This window comes from Molothrus aeneus, chromosome 16 (assembly GCF_037042795.1).
Source record: "Molothrus aeneus isolate 106 chromosome 16, BPBGC_Maene_1.0, whole genome shotgun sequence".
Classification (NCBI taxonomy): Eukaryota; Metazoa; Chordata; class Aves; order Passeriformes; family Icteridae; genus Molothrus; species Molothrus aeneus.
In genome coordinates, this window is record NC_089661.1 from 15,627,936 (window position 1) to 15,654,916 (window position 26,981).

At 49.7% G+C, this 26,981-nt stretch overlaps 1 protein-coding gene across 8 annotated transcripts in view; it reads right to left on the reverse strand.

Moving 5' to 3' along the window:
* The window catches only part of ARHGAP17 (Rho GTPase activating protein 17), a 42,272-nt gene that overhangs the window by 4,265 nt on the left and 11,026 nt on the right, over positions 1 to 26,981 (reverse strand). For 3 of the 8 annotated variants that reach the window (XM_066560705.1, XM_066560703.1, XM_066560704.1), the window contains exons 2-20: positions 20,914 to 20,953; positions 17,271 to 17,375; positions 15,540 to 15,616; positions 14,362 to 14,473; positions 14,083 to 14,159; positions 13,275 to 13,386; positions 12,545 to 12,613; positions 12,310 to 12,391; positions 10,068 to 10,195; positions 8,926 to 9,037; positions 8,316 to 8,397; positions 7,814 to 7,894; positions 7,058 to 7,171; positions 6,617 to 6,708; positions 6,334 to 6,490; positions 4,557 to 4,778; positions 2,788 to 2,948; positions 1,544 to 2,149; positions 32 to 55 (exon numbers count right to left, since the gene is read on the reverse strand). In XM_066560705.1, coding sequence (XP_066416802.1) covers positions 33 to 55; positions 1,544 to 2,149; positions 2,788 to 2,948; positions 4,557 to 4,778; positions 6,334 to 6,490; positions 6,617 to 6,708; positions 7,058 to 7,171; positions 7,814 to 7,894; positions 8,316 to 8,397; positions 8,926 to 9,037; positions 10,068 to 10,195; positions 12,310 to 12,391; positions 12,545 to 12,613; positions 13,275 to 13,386; positions 14,083 to 14,159; positions 14,362 to 14,473; positions 15,540 to 15,616; positions 17,271 to 17,375; positions 20,914 to 20,953 — 2,452 coding nt within the window. In that variant the 3' untranslated portion in view covers position 32. Of the gene's footprint in view, positions 1 to 31; positions 56 to 1,543; positions 2,150 to 2,787; positions 2,949 to 4,556; positions 4,779 to 6,176; positions 6,195 to 6,333; positions 6,491 to 6,616; positions 6,709 to 7,057; positions 7,172 to 7,813; positions 7,895 to 8,315; positions 8,398 to 8,925; positions 9,038 to 10,067; positions 10,196 to 12,309; positions 12,392 to 12,544; positions 12,614 to 13,274; positions 13,387 to 14,082; positions 14,160 to 14,361; positions 14,474 to 15,539; positions 15,617 to 17,270; positions 17,376 to 20,913; positions 20,954 to 26,981 lie in introns of all 8 variants that reach the window. The other 5 variants (XM_066560702.1, XM_066560707.1, XM_066560706.1 and 2 more) reach the window with 3 other exon arrangements.

A 26,981-nucleotide genomic window follows, 5' to 3' on the forward strand; every position in this document is an offset into this window, starting at 1 on the left:
CAGTTGAGCTGCAGGCTCTGTGAGTACAAACCTTATTCGCAGTAACCATCCCCACCTGTGAAGGCATTGGGGTAGAGCTGTTAGGCAACAGAATTGATACTCTGCATTCCAACACATTAGGCTAATTCTAGAGAAGCTGCAGTGTCATGGGAAAGTTCCAACCATTATTAATTATAAGTAGATTTAAAAGCATTAGTCTCCCACGTTCAGTATCTCTCCCTTCAGAATTTCCCAGAATAAGCAGTGACTCAGCAGGAAAACATTCCAGAATCTGCTGGTTTTGAATGGCCTCAGCAACTACATTTAAAAAAAATAAACTTTATTAAAGTCACATTATCCCAACCAAACTGGTAACTACAAGCTTCATGAAGCTTCTGTGAGAAGACAAAAGTTTCTCTTTACTTCGTGGCTGTCCTAAAACAAGGACTGCACTTGAGGCTCTATAAATACTGACCTAAGAAATACAGTTTAATACAGCTGATTCTTCAGCTTCTGGATGTCCAACTTAAATGCACATCAGAAGGCTCTGTTCTCATAAGGTAAAACATTCTCTACGTGTTTTGCCTACTAGAACACGTGTCAGTGACCACTCATGCCCTTTTCTTATCTCAGTATGTGCTGAAATCCACCATCCTTGGCTACATCTTCTCCCTCCTCTAAATATTTGCTTTTTTGGCAACAGATGTCCAAGCAGAATTGACTGCCAAGATGCTGAGCTGGAGCTGCTGTCACAGTGTTAAGCTTCCAAACAGGAATAAAAAAACCAACAAAAGTTCACCTCCACTTGCCCCCAAACACTTCTGCCTGAGGAAGGATACCCTCGTGTGCAGAGCAGCTGGGTGGGCACTAACTGGGTATGAGCTGTGAGTTTTTTAACGGAGATTTGTGCTTCCCCATGACCCCCAGTCCCATCACTGCTTTGGGCACTAACTGGGTATGAGCTGTGAGTTTTTTAACGGAGATTTGTGCTTCCCCATGGCCCCCACTCCATCACTGCTTTGAGGTGGGCACTAACTGGGTATGAGCTGTGAGTATTTTAACTGAGATTTGTGCTTCCCCATGACCCCCACTCCCATCACTGCTTTGGGCACTAACTGGGTATGAGCTGTGAGTTTTTTAACTGAGATTTGTGCTTCCCCATGGCCCCCACTCCATCACTGCTTTGGGCACTAACTGGGTATGAGCTGTGAGTATTTTAACTGAGATTTGTGCTTCCCCATGACCCCCACTCCCATCACTGCTTTGGGCACTAACTGGGTATGAGCTGTGAGTTCTTTAACTGAGATTTGTGCTTCCCCATGACCCCCACTCCCATCACTGCTTTGGCACTAACTGGGTATGAGCTGTGAGTTCTTTAACTGAGATTTGTGCTTCCCCATGGCCCCCACTCCCATCACTGCTTTGGGCACTAACTGGGTATGAGCTGTGAGTTCTTTAACTGAGATTTGTGCTCCCTGGCTCCCCCCATGACCCCCAGCTCCATCGCTGCCTGGTGCCCGGCCCCTCCCCAGCACCCAGCAGCCAGGGCAGGGGATGCACTCACCTGTGACTATTTTTGAGGCCGTTGGGGAGGGGTTTGCCGCGGTGCCGTCTGCAGGCGGCTGCGAGGGCGGGTGCGGCGGGGGCGGCACGCTGGGTCTGTTCCTGGGCTTGGGCACGGGCCGGGGCCGGGGCAAGGTGCCCCCCTGGGGCGGGCAGGGCTCGGGGGGCACGGCGGGGGCGCTGCCCGGGTGCTTGGCCAGCGGGGGCGTGTCGGGAGGGGTGGGGGTCTGCGGCAGGGGCGCGGACGAGGAGCAGGGGGGCTGCTCCACACCCTGCTCACCAGGAGATGCTTGGCTGCTGCTGCTGCTGCTGCTGCCCTTGGGCTGCAGGGGAGGAGTTGCCTGTGCTGGGGGCTGCGGGGGTGGGTGGCTGGGAGCCTGGAGAGGGGACAGGCTGCTGGAGTATCTGCGAGGGGCAGAAACCTGGCAGGGAGAGGGGGTCTGGGCTGCTCCTGGGGATGCGTGTTGAGCAGGAGGAGAGGAGCTTCTGGCCGGGGGCTTTGGAGAGACAGAAGGAGGCTGAGCAGCTGGGGAAGAGCTTTGGCTGCCTGGCTGCCCCGGGGGAGGGTTGGCTGGCTTGGGGGGGGCTGGTGCAGGCTTCTTCATAGCTGTGGAGAGAAGAGGGGACATGTCAGCATCAGGGACAGGCAGTGACAGGACATGGGGAATAGCTTCCCTCTGCCAGAGAGTGGGGTTAGATGGGATATTGCACAGGAATTGCTCCCTGTGAGGGTGCTGAGGCCCTGGCACAGGGTGCCCAGAGCAGCTGTGGCTGTCCCTGGATCCCTGGCAATATCCCAGGCCAGGCTGCACAGGGCTTGGAGCAGCCTGGGACAGTGGAAGGTGTCCCTGCCATGGCAGAGGACAGAACAAGATGAGTTTTAAGGTCCCTTCCAACCCAAAGCATTTTGGGATTCTACGATTCCAAACCAAGCTCCCAAAGAAAACAATCAGCAGCACAAAAAATCCCCAGCTATGTTATCAAAATGAAGTGGTGCATTATCAAGTACAAGCATTTACCGATCAATAGCTTTTGAGAGTTTGTTAAACAGCACTGGTGACACTGTCACCATTCACAGAGTCCAAAAGCCACAGCTGCTTTTCAGCCAGGCCCTGGGGACAACAAGCCAACAGATCAAACTGCTGTCTGCATAAGGGCAGAGATGCTGACAGAGTAATTTCAGCAGCATTTCTGCAGTACCTCAAGGCTTGGAACACGGGGGCTTGGAAAGCAATGAACACACACCTCTCCTCAGGGCGTGGGGACTGGGACCAGCAGCGTTCTGGGGCTGGCTGACAGCGAGCTGGGAGCTGCTGGGCGCTGCCTGGCCCGGGGCTGGGCCTGCCTGGCCGTTCCTCACCGGGGGAGGAGTGGCTGCACTCGTGCTCTCCTTGCACTTGGAGGTGCTGCAAACAGAAGAGCCCAGGTTAGAGATGGGTGTAACCCTGATGCCTTGTCTGCCTCGGCTGCAGCTGCTCCCTTACAAACCGTGCTGTGGATCAGATAGAGGAAACAGTTTTCATGGAAAGTGTTGTCAGGCCCTGGCACAGGTGCCCAGGGAAGGGGTGGGGTCACAGCCCCTGAAGTGTTAAAAACACGTGGATGTGGCACTTGGTGGCCCAGCGGTGAATGCTGTGGCAGTGCTGGCTGATGGGGATGATGGAGGATGAGCCAGCTGAGGTGGCTCTGGGCAGGGTCCCTCCTGTGGCCGTGCACCTGCAGGCTTCTCTCACTGCTTTGCATTTAGAGTCACCTGCAGCAATTCAGCCCTCCAAAGGACTGGCTTTATTCACTTCCACTGGCACTTTGCAGTCCCCGTTTCTCCAGGTGCTGTTAACAAACTGTGAGTACTTGCACAGAGCCTGTGCGGATTTTAAGTGCAACTTTCAGACATAACCCCCGAGGTTTCATTTCAGCTGCCTCTGCCACAAAAACCATCTGTGGAGGAAATACTGGTGTGCAGGGGATTTCCAAACGAGCAGGTTTTGTAAATATGTCACCTGAGAACGAGCTCTGTGCACAAGAGTCAGTGCTGCATCAAACCCCACGGTGGGGCTTCACCCTGAGGCTGACATTTGGAGGCACTGCAGGCTTCACACGTGGTTTGTCACAGCTCTCAGAGCACTGAGGAGCTGCCAGCAAAGTGCTGCTTCCACCCCTCACAGGAGGAACTCGGGCTGCTGCAATTAGCCTTGGAGTTCAGGGACACAAGCACAGAGCTTCAAGAGAAATGAAATAGCAAAGAGCCTGTGTACCTACTTGTCCTAAAGGAACCAACCCTTAAATATGATAAACTGACTGCCAGTTCTCTAGTAAGCAAGGCTGCTCATCACTAACACCTGCTACAGACAAATAAACAAAACAAGACATAAACAGATAACAACAAACAAGAAACAACAAACAAGACTAACAGGTTTCTGGTATTGTCACTGTAAGTTTTGCTCTTTCAGCAGCAAACTGGTATCACCTGTGTGCACATCTCCAGAACATTAACCTGGGAGGGTCAGTGTGGGCAGCAGAAACAGAGTGTATTTTTCATCATCATTTTTTCCCCCAAGAATTCCAGTGTATTAGAAGATGAGCTCCAGAACAGACAGAACTGTGCATGTTATATTAGGAGATGAATTGCAGAACACCCAGAACCATGGATGCTCTTTTGTAAGACCAATTCTGTGTGTAGAACCAATCCTGTGTGTTATTTCAGAAACCCAATTGTGCAGCCATACCCGTGGCAGGAGAGCTCCTGCAGGGCAGTGCTGCCCTCACCTGCAGGGCACATCCCAGGGGCACAGGTGGCACCAGGGCAGTGCTGCCCTCACCTGCAGGGCACATCCCAGGGGCACAGGTGGCACCAGGGCAGTGCTGCCCTCACCTGCAGGGCACATCCCAGGGGCACAGGTGGCACCAGGGCAGTGCTGCCCTCACCTGCAGGGCACATCCCAGGGGCACAGGTGGCACCAGGTCACTGCCAGAGCTGCTGCCAAGGCGCTGCCAGTGCAAGCCGTGCCTCTTACCTGGCATCCTCAGTGCCTGGAGCCGGGGGCTGCTCTGCTGGGGCAGCAGAGGGAGCGGGGCCAGCCCCGGGGCCGGGCTCAGCCCCCGAGGGCGGGCAGGGCTCGGCCCCTGCGGGCTCGCAGGGCGGCAGGGGCGGCTGGAAGGCGGGCGAGGTGAGCTTTCTGCTCACTGTGCCACACCGCCGCGGGGTCACAGACAGCTCCAGCACCTTCACACCAAAGCTACAGAGAGAACAGAGAGTGAACACAGCAGGCGGCCACCCCGGGGCTGCTGCAGCAGGACTCGGGGTGTCCCACCCCCAGACAAACCCCACATGCAAAGCAGCGATGAGGAACAGCAGGCTGCACAACAGCACGGGGTTAGAGCCTGCACTGGCTGCACAGGCTGCACAACACCACGGTGTTAGAGCCACCACTGAGCCTGCACAGGCTGCACAACACCACGGTGTTAGAGCCTGCACTGGCTGCACAGGCTGCACAACAGCATGGTGTTAGAGCCTGCATTGGCTGCACAACATCACGGTGTTAGAGGCACCACTGAGCCTGCACAGGCTGCACAACACCACGGTGTTAGAGCCTGCATTGGCTGCACAACATCACGGTGTTAGAGCCACCACTGAGCCTGCACAACACCACGGTGTTAGAGCCCCCAGTGGCTGCACAACACCACGGTGTTTGTTAGAGCACCCACTGAGCCCCCAGTGGCTGCACAACACCAGCAAGGTTAAGACATGCAACAGGATTTGGCTTATCCCCACAGAGGGATAAGCTCAACAGCAGGGAACAAACGACTCAGTGACATCTGGAGACAAACACTGATGACAATGAGGTCAGAGCACTCGGGATCTCACATGTAAATACAGACATTTCCTCACATACCATGGTACTCCTCACTAAATGTATTCTGCCACATGAATTTTGTTTCTATCACACACTAAGTTGCAGCAGAGATTTAAAAAAAAGCTACTGGATACAGGCTGTGATTTGGGGGCTGGAATGAGAGATCCTTACAGTCCTCTCCAACCCAAATCTTTCTATTTGTGTTTCAAGGAGAACAGTGGAGAAACAGACCCCAACTCTAACAGATTTTAGAATGCATACAGCACATTCATTCTAGAAATTATTTCATTCTTGTTGTGTTAAACACTGAATCTTGAACTGATTTTCTTCTTCCTCTGTGAGTGCTGACAAATTTGCATGTGGCTGGTCACAGCTAACAGGTAACAACATTTGCATCAACAGCTAAAAACAAGCACATCACTTGAATACTCATGATGAGTGATAAGAATGAACGTTACACTACATGTTATATGGGAAACAGCACGTTTAACTGGGAGTTTTTAGCATTCTACTGCTTGCTGTGGCAATACTGTACCATCATCAACTCAGAGGTCTTATCATGAAGGCACCAGGTAACACCACCTCAGCTTATGGGCTTTGAAAGAGAAGCCATGGGATACCAGAAGTTAGAGACTGAGAGAGGCTGCTGCAGACACTTGTGTGCCAGTGAATCTCACACCACCCCCAATGTGTACAGGGGAATGGAGACTGGGAGCAGCAATATCTGCTTGGGATTTGTCATGCACGGAGTGTAACTGGAAGGAAGTAACAGTACATTACCTTTGAGCCATCCTCAGGCTGCAACAACAGGGAATAAATCACTATTGTTATCTACAGCATTTCCATGAAACTCCTCTCCTGACACCAGTGGAGGTGTCTGATTGAAGCCTCATTGGAAGAGGGCTGTAACGGACCCCAAGGTGAGGATTACACCTACCTTTCCTTCTTCAGCAAATCCCCTTCCATCACAGTCATGCTCAGAGGCCTCTTCCTCTCCAGGGTGCCACATTCATAGTCATTCCCAGTGTGTGACAAGTGATTGGAATTTACAGCAGGAACTGCCACAAACGCCCCAGACACATTGAAATCTTCATCTGAAGAGGGACAGACAGAATGCCTCCTCAGACACACACACACATCCCAAGGGGTGCCTCACTGCACAAGCCACTGAGGCTGAGCTGGAGGGCAATGTAAAACTGCTGGGCTGTGGCAGAACTCACCTCCAGGGAAGAACCAGTCTGCATGCTGGATGATGGGCTCAATAACTGCCACCACATGCACCGAGGTGGCTGCTGCCATCTCAGCAAGGGATCTGTAGGAGAGATTTGAACAACGCTTTATTCAGACTTCCATCAAATAAGAAAATTAAAATAAATTCAGACTACCTAAATAACAACTTGGGCTCAGCATGATGGATCAGCTCCTCAGTACCAGAGAGAGAGCAACTGTGCTGGACTCCAGAGCATTCAGAGCTTTTGGAACACCCCTAAAACCCTCCTGCCTCAAAGGACCTCGAGGCATGGGCTGAAAGAACACTTAAAATATTTTTTAGGTAAACAGTCTGTTGCTGTGAATTGCTAAATTCCATGCTAAAGGATTTAAACCTATCAATTCTACAGCTTCACCCCGTTCTGCTCTGTAGCTTTCTTAAAAGAACTCACCCTTCATTCTTTGCCCACAACAAGTTGGGGCCCAGGACTATGGCGATGTTGCTTGGTGTCATTTTGTTAACGTCACTGTTCTGGGCAAGCTTGGCTAAAAATTTGATTAAATACCTTCAAAAAGGAAAGAAATAATTAAAGAGCAGGAACCATGAGCGTTTCTTGTTGAAAACACGTAAATAAAAATTCAAGAGCCTGTACAGAGAGCTCCCAACAAGACGGAAATGAGATGAGCAGCCTTCTTGCTTGGCAGCTGCCCAAAGCTTCTGCTCCTGACTCAGAAAAGTTGAACCGGGCAGCAAAGAAAGCAGCTCCCATCTTAGCAAAACAGAACCACAGAAATATTGTACTTCCAGAGAAAAACCCTTAATTTCAGCTAGTTTTATGTCCAGTGATGGAAATTCCATGCTTCTAGGAATCACCAGAGCTGGTTTTGTTCCGGTTCATTTCCAAAACAAAAAAACCAAAAGGAAAAATGAGATGTTTAAGACAGATCCAGGTGATTTCTAAGACTGGAAACTACAGCAAAGAGCAGAGCATGAGCCATAAGTAGAAAGGCTCTGTGCATCACTGTTCCCTGACAGCCAATAGGGAATCAATCTGAGGACACCTCCTATGCATGGCCACTGCTGCACGAAACAAGAGGTATTTTTATAAATCTCACGGAATTTGGCCACAACAGCACACCTGGATTAGAGTTCAGTTTAATTGGCTTTGAGGTGCAAAGCAGCTGAGCTAAGAGATGTTCTCACCTACCTGAAGTTAACACGGTAATGCTCAGGTAATCTGTTACAAATCCTCCATAACTCCTGCAGCTTCTTATCCTGGTCCTGAATGCTGAAAGGACAAAAAATGCCATGACATCTTACTTTCAGGGCAGGAACTAGCTCCTGCAGTGCAAAGAGATGATGGTATCAACTTCCATTGATGCCAAAGAAATGTTTTGTACTCAGTAACCTGCTTGTCAGATCCCTGAATTATCCCTACCTGCAACAAAACTGCTTGAGCATCAATAATGTGCAGCCAGCAGCCTGAAGCAGCCCTAAGAGCTAAACAAAGTAGATATTTCACCATATTTTGTGCAATTTTTTTTTTTTGGTGCTATTTATTATTTAAAATAATTTGTTACACGAAATACCCGTTAGTGAAATAACAACTGTGTGAGCTTGGCTGTTTCTTTTGAATTCATCTGTGAAGAATGAAATTTAACAGAGATATGCAGCATGACTTCCTCCACAGCTATTTCTAGCATGCTTACTTGGCAGCTTGTGTCCACTCCTCATACAGGCTGTAGGTCATGAGAGGCTCTGGTAGCTCCCTCAGATAGGATTTCAAGGCACCTGCAATGCAGACAGGGACAGGTTGGTTCCTCAGCCACTGCTTTCACACTCCAGGGAAAATTCTGCCCTCACTTTGCAGTTTGATCTGTGCAGTGAATTCCAAGTACCAGGGAAAGTGGCCAGACCTGACACTTGCTCAGATCCAGCACAAAGGGTCTGTCAGGAATTGGTGCAATTTGACAGAAACATGCTTTAAACTCTGAATCATCTCTTCAGGATGAAGGACTTCTTATAAAGATGTACTGAAGGTCTACACACAGCTCTAATCTACCCTGACCATGTCAGCACTCTTGTCATGAGAGATGTGGCAGCTGGGCCATTGTGACCACCTGAATTTTACACACCATAGTCACAAATACAGCAGCTGTGATCAGCACAGGCACCCTACGCTTATCTGTGTCAAACTGTGCAGTGAACTGTCCACTGGCTGTCCCTTCTCCCAGTGTAACTGTGGAGATCACCCCCCGAACAGCAGGAACCTGTGCTGTGTCAATTGACACCTGGTTTGCATTCAGAACACCCCAATACCTGCAACAGCGTGGGGATCTGAGTAAAACTCATCAAGCTGGGATGTGGAACAGTCCAGGGCAGCTTTCAGCTTTTTTAACTTGGAGGCTCCAGCAGCAATTCTGAACAAGCCCTGCACCAGAGAAGTGAAATGTATTGATTGGTAAGCACACATGGGCAGAGTTTCACAACAGAACACTCCAGCTTTGCTGCCTTCCCCTGACAGCTGTGACCCAGCTGGCCCTTCATGTGCCCTGTCACTGCCACCTGGGCATGGGTCAGCTCTGTCCCACCCTGGGCCCACCCCTAATTTCACTGTATGTGCATCCACTTCCAAAATCCTTCACACAGTGCTGAGGTTATTCTGTTGCAAAACATTTACCAACTATTAAATGAAGAAATTAGTTAAGCAACATATTAACAAACAGACCCCAGTTTATGAGCTTCACTGGGCCCTCCTCCCCCTGTTCCTGGGCTGTGATCTGGCATCACCCAGCTCCTCTCTCACCCCTGTGATCGGCATCACCCAGCTCCTCTCTCATCCCTGTGATCTGGAATCACCCAGCTCCTCTCTCATCCCTGTGATCTGGCATCACCCACCTCCTCTCTCATCCCTGTGATCTGGAATCACCCAGCTCCTCTCTCACCCCCGTGATCTGGCATCACCCAGCTCCTCTCTCACCCCTGTGATCTGGCATCACCCAGCTCCTCTCTCATCCCTGTGATCTGGCCAGGAATCACCCAGCTCCTCTCTCATCCCTGTGATCTGGCATCACCCAGCTCCTCTCTCATCCCTGTGATCTGGCATCACCCAGCTCCTCTCTCACCCCTGTGATCTGGCATCACCCACCTCCTCTCTCATCCCTGTGATCTGGCCAGGAATCACCCAGCTCCTCTCTCATCCCTGTGATCTGGAATCACCCAGCTCCTCTCTCATACCTGTGATCTGGAATCACCCAGCTCCTCTCTCACCCCTGTGATCTGGAATCACCCAGCTCCTCTCTCACCCCTGTGATCTGGCATCACCCAGCTCCTCTCTCACCCCCGTGATCTGGAATCACCCAGCTCCTCTCTCACCCCTGTGATCTGGCATCACCCAGCTCCTCTCTCACCCCTGTGACCCAGCATCACCCAGCTCCTCTCTGTGACCTGGCATCACCCACCTCCTCTCTCATGCCTGTCTCCAGCAGCATCATGACACAGGCCTCGATGGGAACCGCGATTTCCCGCCCGCTGCGCTTCAGGTGCTCTTCCAGGGGAGTTCCAAACGCTGGTTTTTCAGTCCATTTGTCTAAGTTGGAGAGTATCAAAACACTGAGCAGGATATCTACCAAAGCCTTGAATTACAGCCCAGGCAAGAAGAGAAGAAAGCCTCTAGTACAGCACAGAAACGTTCACACTACAGCAGGAGTTTAACAGCCCTTGATTGGTAAAGTCCCTTGGATCATGAGCAAAGAGAAAATGAGGCTGCTGGTGGTCAAGAAAAAAATACTTCTGCATCTTTCTGGATGGAAAATCACATACAAATTCTGTGTGTAACTGGAATTGTAAATAACAAACCCCAACAAGTGCCAGCACAAGGCTGCACGTTCCAGTAACACTGATTTGGCTCTGCAAGAATCGGTGAGGAAAATTTTGTCCAGATTGCATGACCTGGGCTGATTTTGGTTTTAACTGTATTTCAGGTGAATAACAACTGAGCTGTTTTATTCCTTAAATTTGATCCCTTAAATCAGCAAATTCCAATGGGTGTTAACAGCCCCAGTGTATCACATCAGAACTACCATGGTAACAGCCCAGCACTGTAACATTCAAATTTTCAATTTCATTCTTCAACTCTTGTTTAACTCCAATTTGCACAAATTTCTCCAAATTGAATGTGAATTTCTTCTTTCCTATCATTTATGTTCTGACCCATTTCTGCTACTTTAACTGAAAAAATGCAGATGTAAAAGGTTATTGTTAGTACAGATGTGTTATTTCTTTTATGTGGAAAAGAGGCCAAGAAGGACAAAAACTTCAGAGGACTTCAAAGAGTGCTCTGAAGGCAAAGTGTTTCTGCAAAGGATTTAATTCACCCCTTTTCTTTACAAAACCACATCAATCACCTCCCTTGTCCTGTTTTAGTCCCTCTCATTTGTTAACACGCCATGAGATGCACAAGGCATTTCCCAACCTCTGCAAATTACAGCAAACATCAGGAAAAGAAAGCTCAGCACTCGTTCAGGGTGCCAGCTCCCATCCCTGGCACTGCCCCAGGCCAGGCTGGACAGGCCTTGGAGCAGCCTGGGACAGTGGGAGGTGTCCCTGCCATGGCAGGGGTGGCACTGGATGGGCTTTAGGGACCCTTGAACCCAAACCTTTATGGGATTCTGACTGGCACTGCAGCTAGGAACACAAGGTGAGAAATTCCCTGCATTCAGCACTTGGCCACCACGGCTCCCAGCCCCTTCTAGGGAGGCCAGTTCTGAAGCCTTTGCTGCTCAGCTGCTCTGTCCCAACTTTCCATGCAAAAATAACAAATTTCAAGCAGCCATATCCACAAAGAACCTTCTGCACAGCCCTGCTGCTGTAGCAGCATCATCTCCTTTCCCACAGAGTGCTGATACCCCACAGCATTTTCCACAATGCTCCCACTGATTTATGTATTGAATTGGTTCATCTTTAACAACCTTCACCAGCTGAAGATACCTGAATACCTGAACCTGCCTCAGCTCAGACTGTATTTGCCCTCAGACTCTGTTCACCTATTGCTCCAAAGATTCAGGGACAGCCCAGCCAATATTTTGGGGAGTAGTTTCCAAAACACACAGTGCATCTTCATCCCAAAGGAAGGCCCCTGGCAGTGGAAGCTTAGCAGCAGTTCCAGTTCTTCTTAGGGAAGAAATGAAGCTGTACAATTCCATTTTTTAACAGCTGATAATCAGCACAAGAACCCAAACTCTCTGTTTCCCTGCATGCAGTGCACACTGGGGAAGAGGACTGCACAAAATGAGGGGAAAAAAAAAATCCAGCTCTTTAAAATCCATGGAGTTTTCCTGATAATCACCTGTAAGCACTCAGAAACCAAATCACACAGTGACACTTCCATTGGCCTGATGAGCCAGCTGTGACTCAGCAAAAGGGCACAAGGAAAACAGGTAAGCAAATAGGAAAATCCTTCCTTTAGCCCAGTGGGTATCAGAGAGATCCTTAATTAATATTTGATTAGTGTGTTAAACATGGCTGGAGAGCTCTGGAGAACAGGAAGATGGAATTATGCTCGGGAATGTAAAACTGTTAAGCAGATCAAAATGGCCTCATTAAATCAGTCTGCATGCAAGAGAATCAAGAGAGAGGAGGAGAATATTGTGCATAGGTGGCACAGGCAAGGAGAAGCATCAGCCAGAGCACAGGTTACTTTACCTTGGTGGGCTTGAATTTCGGGTAGGACCTTTTCTATGACTGCTAATGCTTTTCTATGGTAATCTGCTTGTGCTTCTAATAACTGAGAACAGAAGCCACATTTTAAAAACAAAAAGAGCATTAGCTTCTGATGAGCACATAAGACAAGACTAAAGGTTTAGCACACAAATGCCACCTCTGGAACGCAGTGTGTGTGCCCAGCTGTGCAGAGGCAGAGCCCAGGGGCAGCACTCACCGTGACAAAGCAGCGGGCGTACTCCCCCTCCTTGGACACAAAGCTGTACATGTCTGCAGCCAGCTGATCCTTTGGGGAACATGCAAACCAGGACAGCACATTTACTCATCTCAAATCATACAGACTCCTTGATTGTGTTTATTTTGCCTGCAGGAAGTTTGAACTAAGAAGCTGTAATGCACCCGCTCTGATCCAAGTGCTCTGCAAGCTTCAATCATTTCTTCAAAATGATTTCAGAATCTTTACTCTGGTTTATCCAGCAAAGCAGTTGCCCCCTTCAGTCAAGGACACATTGCCATTCAGTCCAGTTATTTATAGCACTCAAAGACAAGTACTAATAAAAATGGTTTCAGTTCTCAGTACTCAATGGAGCACTTGCAGCTGAGAAGTGAAAATGAATGTGAGCTGCTCAGAGGTGTCACAGGTCCTGGGAGGTGTCACAGGCCCAGCTTCAGTTTCCTCCAGGTGCCTGCAGCCACAGCTGCTCCACGGCACCCTGAGCATTCATTCATGGCCAGGACACAGCTGGCTCAGAGTGAAACTGAAAATAATGTCCAGTACCCAACCCAGAAACACCCTGGCTGGAGTTCCTGATTGAACTACAGCAATCCAGAGATCAGCTGGCATGAAAATGCCCCCAGGACAGGCACTGTCACAGCCACATGATCTGCAGCTGCACAACTGGGCAATTCCATGGGAGCTGTGGAAGGGACACTCATCCTGTCCTTACCTTGCACTGCTCTACTTTATTTCCAGCTTCATCCATCTCTTCCTTAAGAGATTCTATTTTTGAAGGATGCACTTGGAAATTTGTTCCTGAAGTCTTGTGGGCTTGGTTGTATCTGGGGAAGAAAAGTTTCATTCTGTGAGAATCAATATTCAACACAAATCTGCATTTATGACTCCCTTGGAACTGATTTCTCTCTCCAGGAACAATCCCCACAGTTCCAGAGGTTTTCCAACAGAACCAAAAGGTTCCAAACACAGCAGTCATGACATGCTGACATAACCCACCAGCAGCTACAAAAATCACCAGGATCCTGTGTCTGCCCCATGCCATGGGTGTGGAATATGCTGAAAATGGCTCCCCCAGTTCTCAGGGCAGGGTAAAACCATCCCAAGGCACTCAAGGGTGAGGTGGACAACCCAGGAGCCTCCCAAGGAGATGGCTCCACACAGGGCTCTAAAAGCACCTGCTGTGGTTACACAGGGAGGCTCCTGCTCCCTCTTTGAGCTGAGAACTTCAGTGATTCCTTATTTAAGTTAAGCACTTGTATGAACTGGAAACTGGATGAGTTTCCAACATTTTTCCAATTATATAAAGGCATGTAAGAACTCTGAAATCTTGATTCTGTTTGGATCTAGCAGTCATGGATCCTCTTCTGGTGTAATTGAAAAGTAAGTTTGTCTTTTTTCACCCATTGCCTGCTCACAGCAGCATTTCAGGAGCAAGCACCAGAGCAGAGCAGGTGCCATGAGATGCCAACAAGGAGCTCACAGGGACAGAAAAGCAGCCAGGAACTAAAATGCTCTCCTACCTTCCCCTTGCAGAATCCCAGTCCAGCACCAGCTTTGCAAGCTGCTTCCTCTGCTTCTGAATGTTTGGGATCTCTGTCTGAAATGAGAATTAGAGGCCTACATTCAATTTTAAGTTGTGCACTGTAACAAATTACATGTTGTAGGTTTCATACCCACTTTCCACCACCAACACAGGGCTCCTTAAAGCAGTTTTTTAGTACCAGCACTGAGATAAACCCCTTTTGCTCAGATTATGCATCAATCCAGATGTGTTCTCCTCTCAGGCTGAGCTGTCTCACCTCTGTCAGCAGGCACAGTGGGTCTATAACTTCTCTCTCAATCTGTACTTCATGCTGGGAGAGCTCCATTGCCAGTTTATTCTCTGCATCCCCACAGGTATCCAGCATTTTCCTGAAAGAATTACAGAAATTGTCATGGCAGTTACTGACTGAAGAAGGACTGAAGGCAGAGCAGAGCTGTAGAAAGCAAAGCATCCCTTCATGGCCTGAACCCAACTGCTCTGTGCTCTCTTGGAGCAATCTGGGACAGGCAAGTGCTCTTATTAAACCTTTTTCTTCTAAATTCCTGAGCCATGACAGCACTTTGGAGGCTTTCAGACATCCAGGTGATTCCAGCAGCCCTGAGGCACAGAAGTCAGTCAGGATTTATTTCCAAGCCCACCCTTCCATCTCACAGAGAAACTGCTCCATGCCCTATTTCACTTTCTCCTAAGCCCCTTTAATGTGAAGGTCTTGACACCCTAATTCCCAGCAATCCCATCCCCAGCATCTCAGGCTCCAAACCCATGACCTGACCTTCATTTTATGCTTGTTATAAGGAAAACCCCTATTCTGTAAGATTTTTATCCAGGTTTAAATCTCCTGCAGTGGCTCAGGAATATGTTCTCAGAGGTTTCTGAGGTCATTCTACACTGTCTCCATAAGAATTCCCACCAGCAATGACAAAACCCACCTGGCTCCAGGAATTCAGCACAGGGAGGTTCATTTGTTTCAGCACTTTCCTGTTAATTGCAAATAACCTTGCCAGGATAGATAAATCTGGGCTACTTTGAACTAGGAGCCATTAATGCAAATTGACATTATCTTAAGTCATCAATTCAAACCTGCAGAATGCAGTTTAAAATAAAAATGCAGTTTAATTATAGAATACACAACATTTTAAACTTCAAATGGAGATGATAATTCTACTAACCCACAAAGAAAAAAGCCATTTTAAAAGCTTTTATGATAGCACAGAATCAGAATCCTCTGGAATGTAATTCAGCCTAAAACTTGTCCCCACATCATTCCAGAAAAACTGCTTGCTCACAGTTTCTCCCTCTGGATTAGAGAAAGAATCTATAAATATTAAGTTTTATTAGACTGAAACCAGCCTTTGTGCACACAGAGGTTCTAATGAGAGCCCTGCAGGCAATAAGATGTCAGACAGCAAGTCAGGGAAAAAGGCAAACACTTACCCCAGCAGAGTTTCATCACTCAGCTGGATGGAGCCCTCCTGCATGTTTTGAGCCAGAGCTGTTAGAGGAAGTTTTTTCTGTGGAACAGAAGGAACAGTGCTTAGCTTGGTGCTCTCACTCTTTCCAGCACATCCCCTCTCAGGTTCTGCTCCCCCTCCATATGGTTTCTATTACACAAACACAGCTCATTCTTGGACTCCAGGAAAATGCCAAGTCACAAAAAGTTTCAAGACTCCTGTTCTCAGACACTCTGAAAAGCACTTTCTTCTCAGTTTTAGCTGGAATGACTGGCCCAAAGCGTATCTCAGCCACTGCCAAGGAGAGAGAAACAGCTTTGAGCTGAGATTTAAGCACCCAGCTTCTCACCTCTCTCACCTGTGTGCCCCTGCTCCAGGTCTCTGTTCCTCAATAAAAGGAAAGCGGGAATGTGATTTCTTTCTGCCTCTGATGCTCTAAGAAAACCCACCTACAGCTTTGCTAAGGAGGGCAGAACCAAATGTGTACAGAAAAGCATTTCCAGCCAGCCCAGCTGTCAGGGGCCCAGGGCAGCTCCAGACCTGAGGAGCTGGGGCAGAGCTGCAGAGCTGCAATCACCTGCCCTGGCTGGGGCAGAGCTGCAATCACCTGCCCTGGCCGGGGCAGAGCTGCAGAGCTGCAATCACCTGCCCTGGCTGGGGCAGAGCTGCAATCACCTGCCCTGGCCGGGGCAGAGCTGCAGAGCTGCAATCACCTGCCCTGGCCGGGGCAGAGCTGCAGAGCTGCAATCACCTGCCCTGGCTGGGGCAGAGCTGCAGAGCTGCAATCACCTGCCCTGGCTGGGGCAGAGCTGCAATCACCTGCCCTGGCTGGGGCAGAGCTGCAGAGCTGCAATCACCTGCCCTGGCTGGGGCAGAGCTGCAATCACCTGCCCTGGCTGGGGCAGAGCTGCAGAGCTGCAATCACCTGCCCTGGCTGGGGCAGAGCTGCAATCACCCGCCCTGGCTGGGGCAGAGCTGCAGAGCTGCAATCACCCGCCCTGGCTGGGGCAGAGCTGCAATCACCCGCCCTGGCTGGGGCAGAGCTGCAATCACCTGCCCTGGCCGGGGCAGAGCTGCAATCACCTGCCCTGGCTGGGGCAGAGCTCCAGCTCATCTCATCTCCCCTGGCTGGGGCAGGAGAGCCCCCAGCACCCAGCAGGGACACCAAGTGTCTTGGCACTGCTGAGCTGCTCCAGCCTGTGCTGGGGTCGGGTGGCACTGGGGTGGCACTGGGCTGGCACTGGGGTGTCATTGGAGTTTCACTGGAATGTCACTGGGGTTGAACTGGACTGTCACTGGGATTTCACTAGGATGTCACTGAAGTTTCACTGGGCTGTCCCTGGGGTGTCCCTGGGGTGTCAGTGGGCTGTCACAGCAGTGTCACTGGAGTTTCACTGGGGTGTCACTGATGTTTCAGTGGGGTTTCACTGGGATGTCACTGGGCTGTCACTGAAGTTTCACTGAAGTGTCACTGTGGTGTCATCAGTGCCAGCAGCGAGATGCTCTGGCAGAGCCGTGCTGCCCTGGCAGAGCCGTGCTGCCCTGGCAGAGCCGTGCTGCCCTGGTGGCACCCTGGCAGAGCCCTGCTGCCCTGGCAGAGCCGTGCTGCCCTGGCAGAGCTGTGCTGCCCTGGTGGCACTCTGGCAGAGCCGTGCTCCCTGGTGGCACTCTGGCAGAGCCGTGCTGCCCTGGTGGCACCCCCAGCTGTACTCACGTGTCTCTTGTCAGGGTCAGTGCCATGCTGGCCCTGCAGACAGGCAATCAGCCTCTTCTGGGCCAGGTGGCACACGGACCTCACGGCGTCCAGCCGCCTCTCGATCTGCTCGGCCACAGGGGAGGAAGAGAAAACAACACAAAAACCAGAAGTTATTTCCCTGGCCTCAGCAGAAAACCTTCCCCCTGGACCACACGCTGCTCTGGGCTGCAGATTTCTCAAATTCTCCAGCTTACAAGAAGTGCAGCTGCTTAGCAGAAGTGCCTGACAGCAAAAATGCTTGGGGGGAAACTGAAATTGGTTTTTCTCTTCAGTGGCACAGGAATTCAGTCAGAGCTCATGGCACTGGAAAGTGGGAAAGGGAAAAAGCATTGCCTGCTTGGCACCTCAGCAAAAGGGAATCAGGGTGGCACCTGGCATCTGGGATGAATGGCACATGCAGGTACCCAAGACACTACTTTAGAGAGAAAACTGTGGGAAAACTCATCATTTTCATCATTTTCACTGAGACCTTGCGAAGTAGGTGCTGGAGACACATCTGACAGCTCCTTCCCACTGTGCAAACCTGTACTCCAAGCTCCTCCTGCACGTCCTTCCCTGGCTGTTAAACACAAGGACAAAGCTCCCACATGCTGAGCAAAACAGAATTTCCAGGGAGAGACTACTGAGGTTCAAATGGGATATGGAATTAAAAAATAGGAGTCAAAGCCCAAACAAGAGTTCTGTTTATCAGCATCCAATTCAAACATGGCTTAATACACAGCCTGTGAATAGGACAAATATATACACGATAAACTGTTCTTGTAAGGGATTTAAAGCAAGGAATTTGGACTATTTTATTTCAAAGAACACCAAAAACAAACACAGAGATGAGCAGTGGGACAGAACTGCTCATGGCACTGAGCTCTCTGTGCACAGCACCCAAAGAATGCTGTTTATCTGCATTTTGATGACTCACCAAGAATAACAGGAGGCCCTTTGGAATGGGTTCTATTTAAAAAGCAAGGGGAAAAAAAAGTAGATTTCATCTGTAGAAAGAATCTGAACAGATTCCAGTTTTTCATACAGCTCTAAAATCACTTTTATTATATTTTCAGGAGGGCAAAATGAACCCAAGTTGAAGTGCTCAAAACGATCAGTAAAAATCTATTAGGGTAGAAAAAGCTGCAGAGAAACTGCCCAGAGATTGCTCTGAGAACACAAGGCTCTGCCTTTTATCTACAGAGCATGGAGCAACAAATTCAAAATTAAATCCGGGTGGGAAAAGTCCATAAGGAGATCAATGAACAAGCAGGTATTGTTTGTACCCTATTGCTGCAGCTAAGATTATTCACTTCCCTTGTGTTATCTTCAAAATGAAATTCTGGAATAGTTTAGGGTGGAAGGGACCTTCAATCCCATCCAGGGCCAGGGACACCTCCCACTGCCCCAGGCTGCTCCAATGTCCAGCCTGGCCTGGGCACTGCCAGGGATGCAGGGGCAGCCCCAGCTGCTCTGGGCACCTGTGCCAGGGCCTGCCCACCCTGCCAGGGAGCAAACACCACCACCACATTCTAAGCCATCCTCCTGTCACAGAATAATTCCCTTTTGCGAGGTCAGGCAGTTCTAACATTGAGCACAGGGTGCCACCCTGGGGCTGAGGCACCTCTGAGCCCCTGGCACAGCCTGGGCAGCCCTGCCTGGGGCTCCTTGGAAAGCTCTGCAGCTCCCACATTGCCGAGGCTCTTTCCAGGCACCCTGAGCTGCAGAGAGGGCAGAGGACTGACAGCAGAACATGACCCCACAACTTCAGTCCTACCCTCTCCTCTCTGATCTGCTCTCCAGGGCAGAGATGGCAAGAACGCCACAAAGGACATTAATCTCCCTCAAGCCACCTCTGAAGTGACAACGTGACCCAGGGGCCACGCTGTCTGTCCCCTCAGGCCATCCCCAGAGTACAGAACATCACACAATTGCTTTATTATCTGCCACGGGGCCGAGCCAGAAAGCAGGGCTATTGTAAAGGCCTTTTGAGCACTGAATTATAGCCCTTGTCTTCAGATGAAACACACTGAACAGACACTTGAAATGGAGCACAACCCTTCAGAAAACAGAACAAAAAAAGGCTGCAACAATCCTGTGGCAAAGCTTGGGCTAAATATAAAAAAGCCCAACTGTGAGCCATGTTTGTGAAGTGAGCAGCACCATGTTTCCAAACTCGTGGGTTAGATAAGAGCCTCCTGCCCCTGCTCAAGCCCCCAAGAGCAAACAAACAAGTGAGTAAATTCTTCCACTTGGGTGTAGCCAGGCTGCTCGGGGCCTGGGAAAGCCTTGCTTGCAAAATTTTTTTGGCAACAAGCAGCAGAGCTTTTGGCTTTCACTTCTTGTTACTATTCTGCAGCTAAGCAAGAAACCAGCTGGGCTCTCACAGGCTACCAAGGTGTTTAACATCCTTTGTGCCACTGAGCTGCACACCTCCTCAGAAACTAAGAACAGAACTGTCAAACTGGGAAGGGATTTTTAGTTTAAATAAAGCAATCCCCTGAAAAGAGGGTGAAATGTTTCAGGTCCCTGTTACACTGGCACAGGGTGCCCAGAGCAGCTGGGGCTGCCATGGATCCCTGGCAGTGCCCAAGGCCAGGCTGGACAGGGCTTGGAGCAGCCTGGGACAGTGGAAGGTGTCCCTGCCATGGCAGGGGTGGCACTGGATGGGCTTTGAGGTCCCTCCACCCCAAACCAGTCTGGGACTCTGTAATTCTGGGTATTTGTGCTGAATTCATGTCTGAAGGCTGGCACACTCCCTCAGGTGCCTCCTGGACCAGGAGAGCTCTGAACCAGAGGCAGCTCCACCACCTGCCTGGCCTCCCTGCTCCACCTGCAGGCCCTGAGCTCAGGCTGAGGTGCTCTGTGATGAATCAGAAATGAGCACCACACTCGAGTCCAGGAGCAGCCAGCCTGACTCCCCTCCCTGGATCTGTGCTCCTTTCACAAACCCTCCACAGAGAAACCAGGGGAAGACAACTATGTGGGACAAGTCTGCAGGCAAATCTGCTCCGTGGAAGCAGTCACCCTTGTTAATGTGACAGTTGCAGCTTAAATTCCACCATGAAAGTCGTGTTTGATGAGATGATAAATCTGCACAGAGATGACAAGTCTGCAAACAAATCGATGTCAGCGTGACAAATCTGAGAACAAGTATCACAGCTAAACAAGAAGCGTTTGTACACTCACTTCAAGCAGTAACAGACTTTATTAGTGAGCACTTGGGATGATTTTTGTGCCACTTCTGTTAAGGGCCAGTTGATGTGTCCAGGTGAAAGCAGTGAGCACAGAAAGCAGCTGTGCCCAGCAGGGTTTCCTCATCCTCCTCAGACAGACTGGCACACCACCAGCACCAGTGGCTCCTGGGGAACAGCAGGCCTGTTCATCTCATTAAAAGCAGGAATGGTTCCTCTTCCACTCTACCAGGCCATGTGATTGCACTCAGAAACAGAAATAACTGAGTTTTTCTACTCAAAATGTACCTGTGTTTTCAGGTGCTGAAAAATCCAGGGTTCCATCCCTGACACGTGCAGTATTTCTCCCCACACCAGGTACTCCACAAACCTCAGAAAGCTCACACATCACAGCATTAAAAAAATACATATGAAGCATGTTACAATACCTGCAACAGGTCTTCACTGAGTACCTCTGTTCTCTCAGCCCTAAGGGAGGAAAAAAGACCATTGTCAGACAACTGGCATGTTCAGGGTCACAGATTGCCTCAACAATTCCAACAAAACCTGCTCAGTTCCAAGTTATGATGCCATGACAGCAAACAGCACCATGTTCACCTGTCCCAGGGGGTTTGGGAAGCCCTGACACCCCTGGAGTGCCCACCCTGCAGCACAAATCCACTGCACCAAGCCCCAAATGCTGATTCCAACTGCATGTGGAATAACCCAAAACAAACTGAGCCAGTGCACCAAGCCCCAAATGCTGTTTCCAACTGCACCTGGAATAAACCAAAGCAAACTGAGCCAGTGCACCAAGCCCCAAATGCTGTTTCCAACTGCACCTGGAATAAACCAAAGCAAACTGAGCCAGTGCACCAAGCCCCAAACGGTGATTCCAACTGCACATGGAATAACCCAAAGCAACCTGAGCCAGTGCACCTGAGTGTACAGGAATATAAAGCCATGAGAAGCACAGGGGAGGCACCATCCTCTCTCTGAGCTGAAGCACTGCAGAGCTTTATCCCTCAGAAGCAGTGGGGATAGCAGCCTGAAGCTCCCACAGCCAGCCTTCACCAGAAACCCCCATCCCCTCATCCTGCTGAACTCCCAGCACTAAACCAGAGGGTCTGGTGCTTGACAAGCTCAGCAGAATCCATGGCATTCCCAGGAAAGGCTGCCTTCCACAGAACAGCACTTCCAAAGGCTGCAGACACTCTCCTGTCCCTGCACACACCTCACACCCCTGCCAGCCCAGCTCACACAAACTTAAATCGTTCAATGTTGACACAGGTTTATTTGTTGTTGGCTCTGTGGCTCTAGCAGTGACTGAGTCTTCCTTTGCCAGGCCTATAAAATAAAGATAAATTCAGTTTCCCCAATCTCTCCCTCCCTGCGCTCACCGTTACTACACATCTACACCAGGGAGCACTTGGAGGGACTCCAGGACACTCTCTTCCTGTTCTGAGAGTTTCCCCTGCTGCTGCCAGAGTCCCACAGCTACTCCAGCCTTTATCAGCTCCTGCAATCTGTCAAACAACCCACTGCAAACCCGGGCACGCACAGCAAGCTCGTGTTCCTGATCAGCCCTCAGCAGCTGAACGTGCCAAAAGCCTCCAAGGACAAGATTCCTTCAGGTTTGGGTCGGTGCTTTTAAAGCATTTATTTGAATTCGATTTTACAGCACATTATCTGCTTCAACTAGTTGTGAACCATAAGGTGTTTAATAATTAAATTATTAATAGCAGATGAATAATTTAATTATTAAGAAAACCAGATTAATAATTGAATTATTAAGGCAGCCAGAATAAGGTAAAAGCTCAGAGCCTCAGCCAGACTCAGACAAAAGCAGCTGAAATACTCTGACAGCACTGTAATATTTATTTGTTGAGGAAAACACAGACAAGATTGATAAACTTTTCTCCCACCCAAACAGAAACATTTCGTCTGACGGAAATTACATCCTGTTAGAGAGCAATTATTTATACTTATTATTTATATATTTATATTGTACTGCTGCATAACCCACTCTGCTGTAACCACAACTTTAATTCAAATCCCCTCAAACATTAGAATAGAGCTTCCATACAACTTTAGAGTTAAACAAAGTTTGGTTTCTCCTTTCCTTTCCCTAGGATATTCTATCCACTGGAGTGAATGGTGGTGGCTCAGTACTGTGCCAGCAGAGCAGAAGTTTGCTCCCAGTTTAAATGTGCTTACCCACATACTGTGGATCATTCTGTGAAGTGCAAAATAATTGTATTTATTTTTGTCAAACTGAGCTGGTTTCTGCAGGACGCAGAGCCCCAGTGGCACAATGCAGGTGTCCTCCCTGGGGATGCTGTCCCTGCCCTGGGTGGCAGCAGGAGCAGGGCCAGGCCAGGCAGAGCAGAACAGCCCCTGCTGGTGATGTCAGGCTCGGAAGTGCAGCCAGGGAAAACCTCACCCTTCCTGCAGGCCCACATTCCACCTTTAATAAGGAAGCCAAGAAAGAGCCACTAAATAATGTTGTTTTTCAGTGATCACAACCATGAAAGAGAAGACTCAACCCTGTGATAGCAGCACAGCTCATCTCCTCTCTGCACAGGGGAAAGCAGCAAACCATCAAAGGGACCTGGCTCCCTTGGCATTAACCTCTGTCTCCCTGGAATTAACCTCTGTCTCCCTTGGAATTAACCTCTGTCTCCCTGGAATTACAGGTATGACCAGTTTGAAGTTTCCATCCAACTTTGAGGGATGCTAATTCCTTCTGCCAGATAATCAGGGAAGCAGCAAACTTCAAAAAAAAGAACAGATTTTCACTGCTAAACTTCTGTCCTCAGCCCTTGCTAGGGTTTATTTGCACCTTAACTAACTGAAGCAGTGAAGAAATCCCTGGGAATCCTGTGGGATTGGGCACACAGGGCTGGCACCCCACCTGCAGCAACAGCACAGGCTTCAGGTGCCCCAACCCCAAATATCTGCTGTGCTCCACTGGAGCAGAATGGAGCTGCTCCCCTGGGGAAGGAGCCCCTGAGAGCTGGAGCTGCTCTGCTGCACCACAGGAACCCTGACATGAACCAGCTGGCACTGAGGTCTCAAGGCAGCAGTGCCTTTTAAAAGACTGATTGTAAAAAAACCACAAGGGAACAATCGTTTGTTATGGCTATAATAATCCTCTTAATGACAGAAGGGGATAAAAGTACTGAACTCTCTGAAACCAGCACAAGGTCCTGAGCAGAGCTGTGAGCTGCCCCTGTGCCTGCAGTGCCCCTCGTGCAGGACTCTGTCATTTGACAGAAGCAGCTCCCCAGGTCCCCCCTGGGCACACGGCCCCAGGCTGGCAGCAGGGCAGGCTCTGAGCACAGCACAGCTGCCAGGCTCAGCCAAGGCCCTGAGCAGAGCCAGCCGTGCCCCCGTGGTGCCAGGACACTGAGGAACTGCCATTTCTAACAAAGCTCCTGCTTCTTCAGGCAAATTTTCTTTTCAAGACAGTAAATACAGTACTTAGCATGGAATAGGATATGGGACAGAAATGCTGGTGCCATTTCCTACTTGTGGGTGGCATGGCCTTAACTCACTCCAAGCAGAAATCCCATTGGTTTCACAGGGAAAGACTGCACCTTTTTATTCTAGACATGTTAATCACAATACTTTGGCTGGCTGTGACATTTTAAAAATGCATTCCACGTGCCCCTAATTGAACTCCTGTCAGAGTGCTTTATGGTATAATTCCTTTTAATTCCCTTCCCTTTTTCCCTTCTGTTTGACCTAGCCTGAAGCCCAGCCTAGCCACGGGGCTCTGCTGCAGCTCAAAGCCTGGCTTGGCCCAGGCAGGGTGGGCAGAACAGCTCCCAGCCCACAGGTTAAAAACTCAGCCATTTGTCCCCAAAATGTCTTGGTCATTCTGCAGCTCCTTCACACTTCCAGGCCAGAAGTCTTCTCTGCACATCTGGAAAGAGCAGGTGGGAATTCCTGAGACAAAAGTGTTTATCTTCCACCAGGAAAGAATTTACATTTTCATGTATAATGTTTCATCTAAGGAGTATCTGAGAGCCCCCTGGTCGTGCCCATCACTGGGGCATCAGGACTGAAGCAGGGCTGATCTCCAAGGCAGGTGAAAGCTACAGAACCACTGCAAGAGACATTTTACAGGGGCTGGGGGAATCCCTCTGTCAGATACAGGAAGGAATTCCTCCCTGGAGGGTGGGCAGGCCCTGGCACAGGTGCCCAGAGCAGCTGGGGCTGCCCCTGGATCCCTGGCAGTGTCCAAGGCCAGGTTGGACAGGGCTGGAGCCCCCTGGGACAGTGGAAGGTGTCCCTGCCATGGCAGGGGTGGCACTGGGTGGGCTCTGAGGTCCCTTCCACCCCAAGCCATCCCAGGACTCTGTAGAATCCACACTCCTGAAAGGCTGGAAGGAAGGAAGGAGAGCTAACCTGCCACATGAGCCACGAAGGCCTGGCCAGTGGCAGCAGCAGAAGTGACTCAGTTGAAATGTCACCCTGGAGACAGAGCCTGACTCACCCAGCAGCCGGGCAGGGCGGGGGCCCTGGCAGAGGTGATGCCATGGCAGGGCAGGGACAACTCCTCAAGCCTGGAAAGGTTTCAGTGGGAGCAAGGAGACACCCGCCCCAAGCTGGAGACAGAATTACAGCCAGCCTTCCCTGCTGGGTGGTTTTCCCTCAAACAAAGCTGTGTTTGTTACCAGGAGGAACCAGGCCAGCCTCTGGTGAGGTAACACCGAGCACCTTGGCGGGCTGGCAGCACATCCTGCCTGCCTTCCACATACAATAGGCAGCACTTGCTGCCAGGAAAAATGAAAGAATCAGCAGCTCTGCTCCAAAACAAGGGATCCAGAATTAGATGACAATTTCCCTTCAAAGAGGTTTGCTTTTCTAACACTCACCAAGACAAACTCCACAGAAAATACAACTCCAAGGTGTTTCAGGACCGAGTCACTCCTGCCTGTTTGACCTCAGGCTAATTTTTGAATGGAAACCAGCAGGACCCAAGGTAAACATCAACATTCTGAAGTGGGTTTCAACTGTTCAAAAATAACTCGGAGAACACGGTCAGGTGCTAGTCACCACTCACTCTCAGTATTAGTATTTAGGGAACACCACAACCAGCCACCAGCAGGACTTTTAGTTTGCCTCCTATTCTCATTTTTCACCCCAATTAAAAATGTAAGCTTCTGTGCATGCATTAATATTGATTTAACTGTATATCTGGTGACCACAGATGTTTCAGTGATGCAGAAATCCCACCAAAGGCTGCTGTTCTGGAGCTCACCCACCAGCTGCAGCTCCTGTGCTTCCCATCCTTTACAAGTGCTTTAAAAATGGTGCAACACCTCCAAATCATTTCAGTGATCCAAACACCTCAGAGCTGCACAACTACAGCCCAGGCCTCAGGGAGTGGGCAAAGAAAGATTTCTGCTGCTTTGCCTTCCTTCTTTATGATCTGTGCCTGGTCACTCAGTGTGCCAGCTCAGCTCGGACCTCTCCCAGCTGAGCCCTGGAGTGGGAGCTGCTGTGTGCTGTGGAGAGCAGAGCAGGCTGCAGGGAGCAGATAATCATCTTGGCAGGAGAGCAGGGAGCTCCTGAGCAGGGCAGGGAAACCCAGGACAGGCTCTGCACAGGAGGGGATTGGAATTCCTGCCTGGTGAAATGTATCCAAGGCTGGGCTCCGGAGCCAGGCAGTAAATTTAGCCCTGGAGAACAAGCACAGCTCAAGCCAAATCCCATTTTCAGGCCACTCTGGGAGGGACAGGCACTGCAGCAAGGCCCTGCACAGCCCCTCCCTGTGAAACACACTCTGAGTGGTTTTAACATCACACCTTGAGAGCTCCACCAAAAGCACTGGTGGCTTCAGTCCAGCAAAGCCGGGCTGATCACCCTGAGCCACAGCACTGCAGATCTGACATGAATTTGAGCTGAACTTTCTACAGGCAGAAATACAACTGTGGTTAAAAGCAGAAGCCCATTTGCAGCAGTTTTGTTTGAGGGAAGGAAGCCATGTTTCAGTGAGCAGCCTGAGGAGTCCAACAGCTTTAATCCTCAGGGTACAAATACAGATTTACAATTCAGTAAATTGTAAATCCAATTGCTTCCCATCACCTGCTATCCCAGCAAACCAAACACTGACTGCTGAGCTCCTATTCCATACCCAGGACAAAGTCACAGCTATTAAAGCTCTCCCCCGTATTCTTTTTGACTTTGAAAAACCCCAAACCTCTGTCAGGCAAATAACAATGTGACTTCTTTTACAATGTGCATTTGACTGGTGAAACTATTAACAGCTTCTGAAGGAAAGGTGAAGTGCTGCTGCAGGGGATTAACTTTCTAACTGCTAAAATCCAGTGGTGGTCTCATGTTTTGTTCCCCAAAGAAAAAAGTCCTATGACAAGCTGTCATAAATTAGTGACCAAAAAACCCCAAAGAAACCGAGACAAACTTTTTAAAGTTTCTGGTGTAGCTTATCAAATGATGATGTATTTCCTATGCTTTGCTTTTTCCCCCTTCAGTACTACAATCTGCA